This window comes from Oryx dammah, unplaced genomic scaffold, assembly GCF_014754425.2.
Source record: "Oryx dammah isolate SB20612 unplaced genomic scaffold, SCBI_Odam_1.1 HiC_scaffold_29, whole genome shotgun sequence".
Classification (NCBI taxonomy): Eukaryota; Metazoa; Chordata; class Mammalia; order Artiodactyla; family Bovidae; genus Oryx; species Oryx dammah.
In genome coordinates this window covers 49,586,379-49,599,013 of record NW_024070213.1, presented here as the reverse complement: position 1 = coordinate 49,599,013, position 12,635 = coordinate 49,586,379, and the positions used below count along the sequence as shown (strand labels likewise).

Genomic DNA, 12,635 nt, shown 5'->3' with positions numbered 1-12,635 from the left:
AGTACTTTACTCCTATCCCCTCCCGCTGCCTAAGCCCAATTTGAAAAGATATGATTCCCAACTCCAGTGCGGACTTTTGCATTTTAGGATCAGGAGTTCTGCACGCCAAAAGGTCTGTTTAAGAACAGCTGCAAAGGGATGTTCCTGGTGGTCCAGTGGGTAAGACTTGACCTTCCAATGCAAGGAGTATGGGTTTGATCCCTGTTTGGGGAATTAAGATCCCACATGCTGCAGGGTGTGTTTTAAAGTTGTAAAAAAAATTTAACAAAAAAAGTTAAATAAAAAAGGAAGAGCTGCAGAGATGAGACCATGTTTAAGCAAGCCAGTTTTGCTGAAGGAAAGAGTAAGAGCCTGAACCATGGTTCTCACGTCAAAAAATTCCATCCAAACGTAATTAAAAAAAACAAAAAAAACACCAGAACAAACGAAAAAACCCATCCAGACTGAAAGCACCAACTACAGAGGCTTGTCATCTGTTGGAGGAGAAAGACAGGTTCTAGGAGATGCCAGGTTTCACTAACACTGCTGGTAACATCATTTGACCTTTCCCTGTTTCCTCAGTACAGCGTCTGAGAGAAGTTGTATTACCAAAGTAAGCTTGCCAGATCCTAATAAATCCATTTTTTAAAGATTTTTAAAAACCTTAACCTTTCTAGGAAAGAAACAAAAGTACAGCAGATATACAAAATCAAAATAAATATATTAAATGCAAAACTTGGGCAGATTTTTTACTGAATATGTATACACATGCATATATTTAAAGTTTCAAACTTACTTAGTCAATAGTTTGAAAGACAGCAGAGATTTCTAAGTATGTAAACCATCTCTGCAGCAGGAGACGAATTCTTTCATTCAGATGACCCACAATGGAGTACGCAGCCCCTGCGTGCGCAATGGCGCGTCTGACACTTAGGAAACCACAAGCGATCCAAGGACTGCTGCAAAATGCTGAAAATAGCTTAGAGCCCGTAGCTTCATTCTACTGCTTAAGACAAATAAAATTACAGATTTCCCCCAAACCAGCCAATATCAGCAAAACTGCTCACAGAACTTTCCTCTAGTTTTTTTCACTCTTCCTCTTTCTAAAAACTAAGGCCCAAATGGTCAAGTTCACTGTATCAGAATCCAGAAAATTACCATGTGGCTTGATTTAAAATATCTTTTATGAACATTTATCATTTATTAACAGCATTAACCTGGTTTAAAAACGTAATAATGAAAAACATCTTGCTAAGCACCTGTATTTTAAAATGAAATTACAAAACTCTATTAATATAATTTAACAGGTCTAAGTGTAAAGTATTTAAGGAAGAATGTTAAATAAAACCAAGAAAACATAACCTAAGGGGAAAACACTGAATGCAAATATTGGCAGCTCTTTCTCTTTCTCCCTCCCTCTCTTTCTCTCTTTCTTCCCAACCACATACATGGACATAAACAAATGGATCAAAGAGGAGTTAGAAAAGTTTTCTTAAGAAACAAAACATGTTCAAATAAACCTGAAAAACAACTAGCCCTGACCCAGCTAGCCCTGACCTCAGCCAATCTGAGTGCCACTGGACACTGCCGGAATCCGTCACTGCGCTGGCAGCATTAGCCAGACGCTCCTGCTAAGCTTCTGCCACAGGAAACGCCGAGGCAGAAGGAAGCATTTCTGCCAGCACAAGAGCCCGTGTGATGATCATGTGGTGTGAACTGAGAGCTGGTCACAGTCTCTTGGAATGCAAGACCCACTTAATTTTGGCAAAATGCAGTTTTCTGGGCTCAAAAGAAAAAAAAACACATAAGAGAGTGTCTGGACATCTCCAAGTAAATGATTCTGACAGACATGGAGACGCAGAGCAGAGACTCTTGGGAGAGGCGGAGTTGTAGTACCTTAAGTCTTGGGACTCTTAAAACCATAAACAGGAGACCAATCATTTGACAACAATATTCAAATTCCTGAACAGCAAGCAAATTTCAGTAAAAAATGTTTCTATTCTCTTAAATTTTGAATATTCAGGAAAAAAATACAAAAAAAGTAATCGAAATAAACAGGGTTTTTGAAAAACTGACGAAGTGAGTCTCCTAGTTTTCCTCAGAAGGAAAACCACAAATAACTGTGTGATTCTTTTGGTCACTAAAATTAGTTCCAATTAATAAGGAACACTTTTATAATGCAGTGGTTTGCAGATCTCTATCTCTAGCCTGAACTCTGGATCTGAACTTTCAATATGCTCTCTTTCCTCCCTTTGATGTCCCATGGATACCTCAGCCTTTCAAGAATTAAGATTGGCGTCTCTGCCATCCCTGTCACACACACACCCACACACCCCCACACACCCCCACACACATCCGGCTCCTCCTCCTGTGTTCTCCCAACTGTGCACCCTGTCGTTCAAGTCAGAGACCTGGGCATCATTCTTAATTCATTCTTCACCGACCTGACCCCTTCACATTCAGTCAATCACCAATCTACCTCTTCCTATTGCCACTGCCGCTGCCCTACCTCAGGCTACCACTCTTATGTTTAGTAGTTAAGAGTCTGGGCTTTGGCTTCAGGCTGACTTGCTCTACCATGTATTAATAGAGTGGACTCGGGAAGTCATTCATCATCAGAATCCTTAAATCTCCTGACCTAGAAAATGAAGAAAATAGTAACAACACTCACCAGACAGAGTTGTGAGTGAATTTAAATGAAATGATTACAGGTAAAAGCCTCTGAAACTGTGCCTGGACCTTAAGAAGTAGTCAATAAATCTCAACCATCACAATCGTCCTCCTTTTGGGTGTCCAGCACAATCCTCCGGGTTAGGCACCCTTTCTCTCCCAGCACCTCTACACTCTTTACTACTGTTTTGTCTCCCTACCCAGCTGTCAGCTCCCTAATGGCAAGAACTGAGTCTTTTTCCCATATATGATATGAACAAATGATTAATAAAACAATGATATAAGTGGTTATACATGAAGAATAAGTATGTAATAATAAATGACTACACATGACTACTAACATATACTATTATACACTGAATGTGGTATTTATTTAGAGATCACAGGTGAGAAAAAGAAACAGTAACATGGACAGATTTAAGTCAGCAAGGAATTAATAATGAAACTGGTTGCCATAATATTTTGATGTGTAAGGTAACAAATTTTATTTTTAAGTAACTCTCAAGTTTTATCCTAAAAAGTAACATACATAGGCAATTCTTGATCTTAAAAAGATTCACTTTTGCTACTCAGCAATTTATTTTCCATGGTTTTGCAAGACAAAGATACTTGTTCCTCAAAACAAAGAACCACCCAACTGTTCTAGAACTGTGACTCAAGTCTTTTCAGAGGAAGCACTTGAAAAAACATCTCTATGTGCCTGCACTGACATCTAAGACTGATATTTATAAGAAACAAAAGAGCCATGCCTCAGAATACTGAACCCACTCATTCACAAGTAGGAAGAGGAGACCCAAATGTTTCCCTTTGGGACTGCATTTTTTTTTTTTTAATTAAAAAGCAGTGATGTACCTTTCTACTGGTTCTACTAGTTACAGGAAAATTACCCTCTTTCTTAGGCTATGAAAGCAAACTGTCCTTAGTTTTTTGAGATGAAGAGAAGAGAAAAACAATTGTGATTTTATTTCAAAAATTTAAAGGGGGGTGTTCTGACTCAAATCTCTCGACCTCCTGAGAGAAGTTCAAGGTGAGGGCAGAGGGCTCCTACTCTGTTCCTCTCCACGTGAGTGGGCAGGAGGATACCTGGGCTCCATAGACGCGCTGCATCGCCTGGAGCAGCTGGTTGGTATAATCCGTGAGAGTGCCAGCATCTTCCTCAAATACACTCAGTAAAGAGCGAGTCTGCAAGAAAAGAGGCCAATATTATTTCTAAGTGGAAAAGTTACAAAAGAAGTAAAACAAATACACATACACACACAGAACTGGGAAGGGAAGATGACCGTTCTCTGGCTTTATTTTTTTATTGCTAATACTGATACAAGTTGATTCCTGGAGCTTTAATTTAGAATTCCTTTTCTAATCCTTTAGACTACAGTGCAAGGCCAAACTGAATACAGTTTGAGTACTGGGAACAGAGAAGGAAAGCCAGTTTCTAAAGGGTTAAGACTCAAGGGCTATTATCTGTCTCGACTTTAGCCTCTACCTAAGCACCAGTAAAGTTCATCCAATAAAATAGTGTTAAAAAGGGCAGCCTCTCCCTTCAAGCCCATAAATTGAACTCAGTGTCAGTCCTGTCTGTGTACCTGGGGTGTGGTCACCCAGCACTGCATCATCACAGTAGTTAACCATCTGTCTGGTTTTCTGCAATCTTGAGTGTCTTGCAGGAGTGTGTCATTCCTTCCGCTTAAGACACTACAATCAATCTCCGCGTCTTTCGTCACACTCTAGTAAACCACGTTTTAAAACTCATGGCCAGGAAATTTCGTGTACTGTGGGCATGCCAGCAGAAGTTCTGGGCACAAAACTCAAATAGAAACTTAGGAACGCTAGCTCCGTTCCTTTGGGAAGACTACTCAGGGTTTCAAGAACAGCTGAGCAATGTCTTAGATGAAAGGTATTTCCTACCATTTTCATGCAGGGTGCCTGATCTGCTGAGCACTAAGAAAATAATTATATATTGGAAGATGTCTAAAGAAGTATCACGGCATCACACCAAGAGACCATGTCTGTTCAAGGGACTACTGTTAATGTGTCCAGCACAATGGGAAACATTAGTGACAATGGGATCTCTATTTCAGAAAATAACCCACTAGGCACAGAACAGAGAGGAAACTACAGAAATGTCTTTAATAAGGTGATTCCAGGGCAGCTTACAAAGAACAATCCATTAAGGTGCATAGTTTCCCTGCAAATGAATTTCAATTCCTTCTTTCTTTTTCTAACTTATCTTGGGCAAGAGAACAATAACTGACCCAAAAGCATCCCCCAATAAACTAGAAGAGAAATCCAGGAGTTTTAATCGTCTGACCTTTGATTTTGTTGACAAACTCTGGGGCACTTCACAGCAGTATATATTATCCTGGCTTTGCCTGAGGTCTTTATGGCTAAAAATACCTTCTCTGAAACCAATAAACTCTCTTCAGTACCAATTCCTATCAATGAAGGGATCAGAACAAATAAAACAAAAATCATGGCTGTGACCCACTGGATCTCTTAATCCATCACTGGATGTCAATGAGTAGGTGAAAACCATTGGTTTAGAATTCTTTATTATATCTCTTTCAAATATACTATTTGAAAAAAAGAAGATTGCTAAAAGATGTTTTGGGAACCTACAGTGACTAGTCTATTACTCTGGAGTCATTCATTCATGTATATACTTCGGCCTTCATCCAATATTGGATGAAACACTGTGATGGGAATTGAGATTCAGTGGTGATCAGAACCAACTCTGTTCTCCAGAGGCTTATAGTCTACTGGGGCCTCTCAAAGGCTCTGCGATCCCCTTGGGACCATGTCAGTCCTGGGTCCAGATTCAGGCCCTAACACTAATCTGCAGATAGCACTAGAAGTAAAGAATGTACTTAAGGTGCCTATCAGTGTCTAAAACATAGTGGCAGCAGAGGATAGTGATCATGAAGCAGATAATGAATGTCAGTTACTTATTACACACTGGCTTCACACGCATGGTTTCATTTCAACACTACGGCAACATTATCTACACAGTTAACTACTGACATAAACATCAGCTAACAGGAGAAACCCTTTCGGTACTCATGGTGTCAATGATGACGGAGTTCTTCAATGTTCATTATGATTCGGGCTCCTATAACAGTATGTCTAAGAGAAAGAAAGAGAGTGATACAACTAGATCGAGGCTATTTAATTTTTTAAAACACTACTCACATCCATTTAGCTGAATCTTACTTACTGTTTTTAAAACTCTTAGAAACAAAACAGAATGGAAAATGAGCTGTAGGATGAAATGAGAGGGCTTGTATAAATATCCTCCACAAAGAGAGCAGAAAGAAAACTAAAAACTACCATTTACTCTGTATGTCCTATGTATCAGACTGTGTCGAGCACTAAATACTGCTTCATCTAATCCTTCCACCAACTTTATTAGATACCACAGTTAAACTAACCCATTTTACAGATGATAAAACTGAGGCTCATCAAGGCTAACAAACCTCCCACAACTGGGAAGCAACAGGGCTGCAATGTAAACCCAGGTCAGGCTGGCACCAATGGCCAACCTTTTTTCCACCACAGGAGTCTGCACCCATCACCCAGCAAAGGTGGGTCTCGTCAGTGGGCATGCTCCTTGGCCCACAGCCCCCCATCCTGTCTGGAGGAAGGATACAGCTGTCTGGAGCTGGCTTCTCTTTGGTCATCCTACTATCATGCTCTTACCTGTGATAACAGCCAAAACTACATCACAGATCTTTTTTTTATATCCTGAACATGTTTATCATGATACTCATTAAAACTGACAAAAACACTCCTATCTTCCCTTTCTAACTGAACGATCATCCTGGAAAAAAAATACCCATCTATCTCAGACACTGTTTTAATATCCACATTTATCAGCTCTCTTATCTGTTTAAACTTATACATGGAACAACAGGAATGTTCTGAGATATGAAGAAGGAATAGGACCAGTCAAATGTACACTAGTTGCTGGAAAGTTCTATCAAAAAATCCAGAGGACTCTGTTGCATATAATTATAAGGACAATAACAGCAATCATTTATGGAGTTACTGTAACATGCAAGCATGGAGATATTGATACTTTACGTGTGTTACTTATTCTTCATAACAATTAAGCAAGTATTTTATTGTGATTTTACAAACACAAGCTCAGAGAGGTTGAGTCACCTGCTGGATCAAGATTTAAATTCCATCCTTTCTCTACTACTCTATACTTTCAAGAGTATGCCTGGATAGAAGAACAAAACCAAACACCTCAGCCTTAGCTCCACACTACCTTCTATCTTACAATAAAGAAACCAAGTGTAATCTAATAAAATAGTCCTAAACATTTTTCATGCCTAAAAACAGCATCTAATTATATAATGGCACAATTTCAATAGCTGTGATTATAAAATGTACACACACGTATATGTATATTTTATATATTTAAAATGTTTCAATATTTATCACATATAATATATACAAGTATAAATACTACATATATATATTTAAGGTAAAAACAAAACTCTTATTCCCATATTATGGGAGAGGGACAGAAATGTCTCAGTAGAACCAAGTCTGCTGCTGCTGCTGCTAAGTCACTTCAGTTGTGTCCGACTCTGTGCGACCCCATAGACGGCAGCCCACCAGGCTCCGCCGTCCCTGGGATTCTCCAGGCAAGAACACTGGAGTGGGTTGCCATTTCCTTCTCCAATGCATGAAAGTGAAAAGTGAAAGGGAAGTCACTCAGTCGTGTCCGACTCTTCCCGACCTCATGGACTGCAGCCTACCAGGCTCCTCTGTCCATAGGATTTTCCAGGCAAGAGTACTGGAGTCGGGTGCCATTGCCCTCTCTGAGAACCAAGTCTACTGAAATAAAAATGTATTATAAACAAAGAGTACAGCAGGACAAAAGTCTTCCACCATGAAGACCAAACCACTAGGTAATGTTCTGATGCATCTTGCCTGAGTTAAAAAAGGCCTGGTTTCCCAGTTGGACCTCTCACTGCATAATCTCAGAACTTAGTCTTAACATTGTCTGTGCTTCAGTTGTGCCAACTGCAAAGGAAACAAACACCATAACAAAACAGCAAGCAACAGCGCTTCACTTTATCTCAAAAGCACACCACGTACAGGAAAAAGAAGAGCCCCTGGAGAAGGGCAAGCTGCAGCCGCTCAAAGTTGCATTTGTGATCCTATCACAGTAGTATTCACACAGTGCAGGAACTGCTGCTCTCCTTATCTGTCTCCCAGAGCAGACTGTGAACCAGCGGAGGGCAGGCATTCTTATCTTATTTGTCATTACATTCAAGCATTTACCAGCACTTAGCCAGGAGCAGGGGGCTTCCCAGGTGGCTCTAGTGGTAAAGAACCCGCCTGCCAATGCAGGAGACAAAGGAGACACAGGTTCAATCCCTGGGTCAGGAAGAACCCCTGCAGAATGGAATGGCAACCCACTCCAGTATTCTTGCCTGGAGAACTCCATGGACAGAGGAGCCTGGCGGGCTACAGTCCATAAGGTTGCTAAGAGTCAGACACGACTGAAGTGACTTAGCACAGCAGAGCCAGGATCAGAGGCTCCCAAACAGCAACAGAGACAAGTATCTTAATCCCTAAAACATTCTGTTGCTCATATAGCAGAGATCAAATTGTGAACATCCGCTGGATCATTGAGAAAGCAAGTGAGTTCCAGAAAAACATCTACTTCTGCTTTACTGACTAGGCCAAAGCCTTTGATTGTGTGGATCACAACAAACTGTGGAAAATTCTTGAAGAGATGGGAATACCAGACCACCTTACCTGCCTCCTGAGAAATCTGTATGCAGGTCAAGCAACGGTTACAACTGGACATGGAACAACAGACTGGTTCCAAATGGGGAAAGGAGGACATCAAGGCTGTATATCATCACCCTGCTTTAACTTATATGCAGAGTACATCATTCGAAATGTTGGGCTGGAGAAGCACAAGTTGGAATCAAGATTGCCGAGAGAAATATCAATAACCTCAGATATGCAGATGACACCAACCTTATGGCAGAAAGCAAAGAACTAAAGATGAAAGTGATGAAAGTGAAAGAGGAGAGTGAAAAAGTTGGCTTCAAACTCAACATTCAGAAAATGAAGATCATGGTATCCGGTCCTATCACTTCATGGCAAATAGATGGGGAAACAATGGAAACAGAGAGATACTTTATTTTGGGGCCTCCAAAATCACTGCAAATGGTGACTGCAGCCATAAAAATAAAAGACGCTTACTCCTTGGAAGGAAAGTTATGACCAACCTAGACAGCATATTAAAAAGCAGAGACATTACTTTGCTGACAAAGGTCCATCTAGTCAAGGCTATGGTTTTTCCAGTAGTCGTGTATGGATGTGAGGGTTGGACTATAAAGAAAGCTGAGCGCTGAAGAATTGATGCTTTTGAAGTGTGGTGTTGGAGAAGACTCTTGAGAGTCCCTTGGACTGCAAGGAGATCAAACCAATCAGTCCTAAAGGAAATCAGTCCTGAACATTTATTGGAAGGACTGATGCTGAAGCTCCAATACTTTGGCCACCTGATGGGAAGAACTGACTCCTTAGAAAGACCCTGATGCTAGGAAAGACTGAAGGCGGGAGGAGAACAGAATGACAGAGGATGAGATGGTTGGATGGCATCACTGACTCGACTGACATGAGTGTGAATAAGCTCTGGGAGTTGGTGATGGACAGAGAAGCCTGGCATGCTGCCGTCCAAGTGGTTGCAGAGTCGGACATGACTGAGCGACTGAACTGAAGCAGAGATAATATGTGTACACTCATCAACTAGTCTTATACTACGTTGTGCAGGGCTGTGAACTATAAAGAAAAAAGGACGTGAACAGATGTATCTAAGGTCAATGAACAGTTATTCAGCTCCTCTTGGGTCACTGAGTTTAAACATAAAAGCTTCTGTGTTCATTAACGAATCCTATGCAATCAGGTTACTGGAGTAACCCTCATAAATACTCCACATAAAACAAGAGGAAACAAACAATAGATGGTTTCTTAAGAATGCTTCCTTTTAGTGAAATATTCTAGGTCACCGATGACAGAAAAGCCAGGTGCTAGGTGGCTGGGCTAACTTCAACAATACAGGCAGACTGCCTGAATTCCAATCCCGGCTCTTCCACTCTAATGTATAATCTTGGGGGCAAATTACTTAACTTCTCTGCTCCTTGGTAATTTTAATAGAGGACCTACTTCAAAAGATTTGTTGGATTAGATGAGTTAATATATGTAAAGTATTGAGAACAGTGCCTTGCACATAAAATGCATATATGATACAGGTGTTTGCTATGGTTTTTATTCTTTATAGATAAAACGAAGGAGTTGGATTAGATTCTTTCCAATTATAAGTCTATGAATCTCTTGGGAGGAAAGCTGCATTAGGCACCGGCGCCACACAAGAACACTATACTTTGATGGTTATCAGAGATCGTCCTAGAAGTTAGCTTCCTTTCAAACCTAAGAACCCTTGTAAGTAACATGTCTCAAAAGCAATGACAAATTCATCACATAAAGAGGAACCCTAAAGATGAATGACAAGGCCTCCATACCTCTTCTTCCTCAAACATAAAACTTTAAGCCCCTTAAAGATCATCTGCTCCTCATTCTGCAGATGGGAAAAACCGAGCCAGTCACACGACTGGGCTTGTGCTGTCACTCAGTCATGCCCAACTCTTTGCAACTCCGTGGAGCGTAGCCCACTAGGCTGCTCTGTCCATGGGATTTCCCAGGCAAGAACACTGGAGCAGGTTGCCGTTTCCTCCATCAGGGGAATCTTCCTGATTCAGGGTTTGAACCACGTCTCTTGTGTCTCCTGCATTGGCATGTGTGTTTTTAATCACTGTGCCACCTGGGAAGCCCCAGTCACAGGACAGGGATGAAGAATTCACCCAAATCAAATGATGAGTTAATGTTACAGCCACAATTAGGACCCAGGTGTCCCAACTTGCTTGCCAGTCCTCTTTAGCCTGCCTGATAGCTGTGTACATCCTGAAAACACTCAGAACTAGTGCATATTCACTGATGTGAGAGCCAAAAATTCCAAATATTAACTCCTCGGTGAGGGCAACACTGAGATTCAGTTAGTGCAGCCTCTCTAATCTGGCTCAGCCATCACCATACTCCATTAGGAAAGCAATGTATCTTTGCATCTCAGTTTCTCCAACTACAAAGCAAGTGGAAATCCTTGTTCAAAATGATACAAATCCCACTTTATTATCTTCAGATCCCACATAACAAGTCTGAGGAGGGACAAAATGACTTCTACCAAGGGCTTTTGTCCCATCAATATGCCAGAAGTGCAGAGACTTCAAAGCAGTCTTTGAAAAAGTCAATCAGACCTGAGGATGCCAATTAAAAAAAATAATAAATCACGGCTTCCTTACAATTTCTTGACTATGTAAGGAAGATCACAAAGAAATGGGCACAAGTTTCTAAGCTCAGAGTCCTTCGATTACTAAGTCTGAAGTGGAGAGATGTAGAGTGGGTAAGTTCATCAAAGGATCATCTCCAGGAGGCCCAATTACATTAAGAAGAAAATCGAAAGGAAGCAAAAAGTGAAGAGAAGTTGTGAGAGGAAAATAGTTTACTCTTAAAATCTTACTCTCATTTTTTAAGAGTTGAGATACTAGGGAATAAAGAGCCTTACTTAAATAACCCAGGGATGCAGAGCCACTAGGGTAAATAAGAAGCTGGGGAAACATTAATGAAGGTGAACAAAGCTTCCCTGGGGAAAGGTGTACCGATTTAGGAACTAAAGTCATTCTGCACTCACTATATTTACACACCAGCTTTCTGCAGAGCTCAAAGGACTTGAATCTCATCTCGGGAGTGCTAATGAAGTTTCCCTGTGCGACAAATGAGAGAGGTATTGTATTATTACAATTTCCTCTTCACAAATGGGAAAATAGGGCCAAGGGGAGGTCTGGCACCGCTGGGAAAGAGGTCCAGGCTCTCTGCCTCTCACTCTGGCCCTAAATCCACCAGGTCCCAGCATATCAACAGCAGTAATAAGACTGACTTCTTATTCTGTGCCAGACATTACTCTCTAACAACTTTACAGGCATTTCTTTAATTCTAACAACTCTAGGAGGCAGGTACAATTATTATCCCTATCTTACAGATGACGAAACTGAGGCAGAAAAAGATTATCTGGAGATTATCTACCCGGGGCGCTCGGCTAGTAAGCAGTGGAGCCCAGGTGTAGGCCAAGCAGCCCCAGCTTCAGCTGAGTTTGGAAAGCAGTCGGGACACAAAGACTGGGGGTTGCTTTCCCGGTGCCTCCAGCTCTGCCTGAGGGATGCCATGTCCCGGAGCATCCCAGGTTCAGGACACTGGGCCGGGACCCGCCCCCTCCTTGCCCCCAAGGTGGCCCGGCGTACTCCCCGCCTCCACCCCGGGGCTGGAAGGGCCTCCTCGGCCTCAAGCCCTCGGGTGAGGGGGACCCGGGCGGCGGGAGGTACCTGGGGGCTGTCCTGCAACGCCTCCTCTAGCAAGAGCTTGTCCACAGCGGGCATGGTGCCGCGCGGAAAGCAGAGGGCCGGATGGAAGGACGGAGAGCGGATAGCGCGGCAGTCGAGGGTGCTCCAGGCTCAGGCGACGAGCGTATGCGCTGTGCCCTGGGTGGCCCCGCGCGCGCCCACGCCTGGCCAGTGGCCGCCGCCGTCCGCCCGCCGGCCCTCCTCTCAGCCCAGCCCTCAGCTGAGCAGGATCAACAGGAAGTGTGGCGAGCGCCCTACACGGCCACCGGAAGTGTGGCGGCCCCGCTTCCGCCAGCGCCCTTCTCTCGCGGGAAACCGCATACCCCGCCCGGCTCCCAGAGGGCTAGTAGAGTGTGAGGGTCCGTGGTTAAGGGGTCAGTGCTTAAGCTCGTCGGAGAAGGCAATGGCACCCCACTCCAGTACTCTTGCCTGGAAAATCCCATGGACAGAGGAGCCTGGTAGGCTGCAGTCCATGGGGTCGCTACTAGTCAGACACGACTGAGAGACTTC

General features: G+C 42.6%; 1 protein-coding gene across 2 annotated transcripts in view; it reads right to left on the bottom strand.

The window, feature by feature from the left end:
- Nucleotides 1-12,316, bottom strand: part of APPL2 (adaptor protein, phosphotyrosine interacting with PH domain and leucine zipper 2) — a 55,580-nt gene extending 43,264 nt beyond the window's left edge. For both annotated transcript variants that reach the window (XM_040234818.1, XM_040234819.1), the window contains exons 1-2: nt 12,108-12,316; nt 3,733-3,831 (exon numbers count right to left, since the gene is read on the bottom strand). In XM_040234818.1, the coding sequence (XP_040090752.1) occupies nt 3,733-3,831; nt 12,108-12,161 (153 nt within the window). In that variant the 5' untranslated portion in view covers nt 12,162-12,316. The remainder of the gene's footprint in view (nt 1-3,732; nt 3,832-12,107) is intronic.
- Nucleotides 12,317-12,635: the final 319 nt, after the last annotated feature.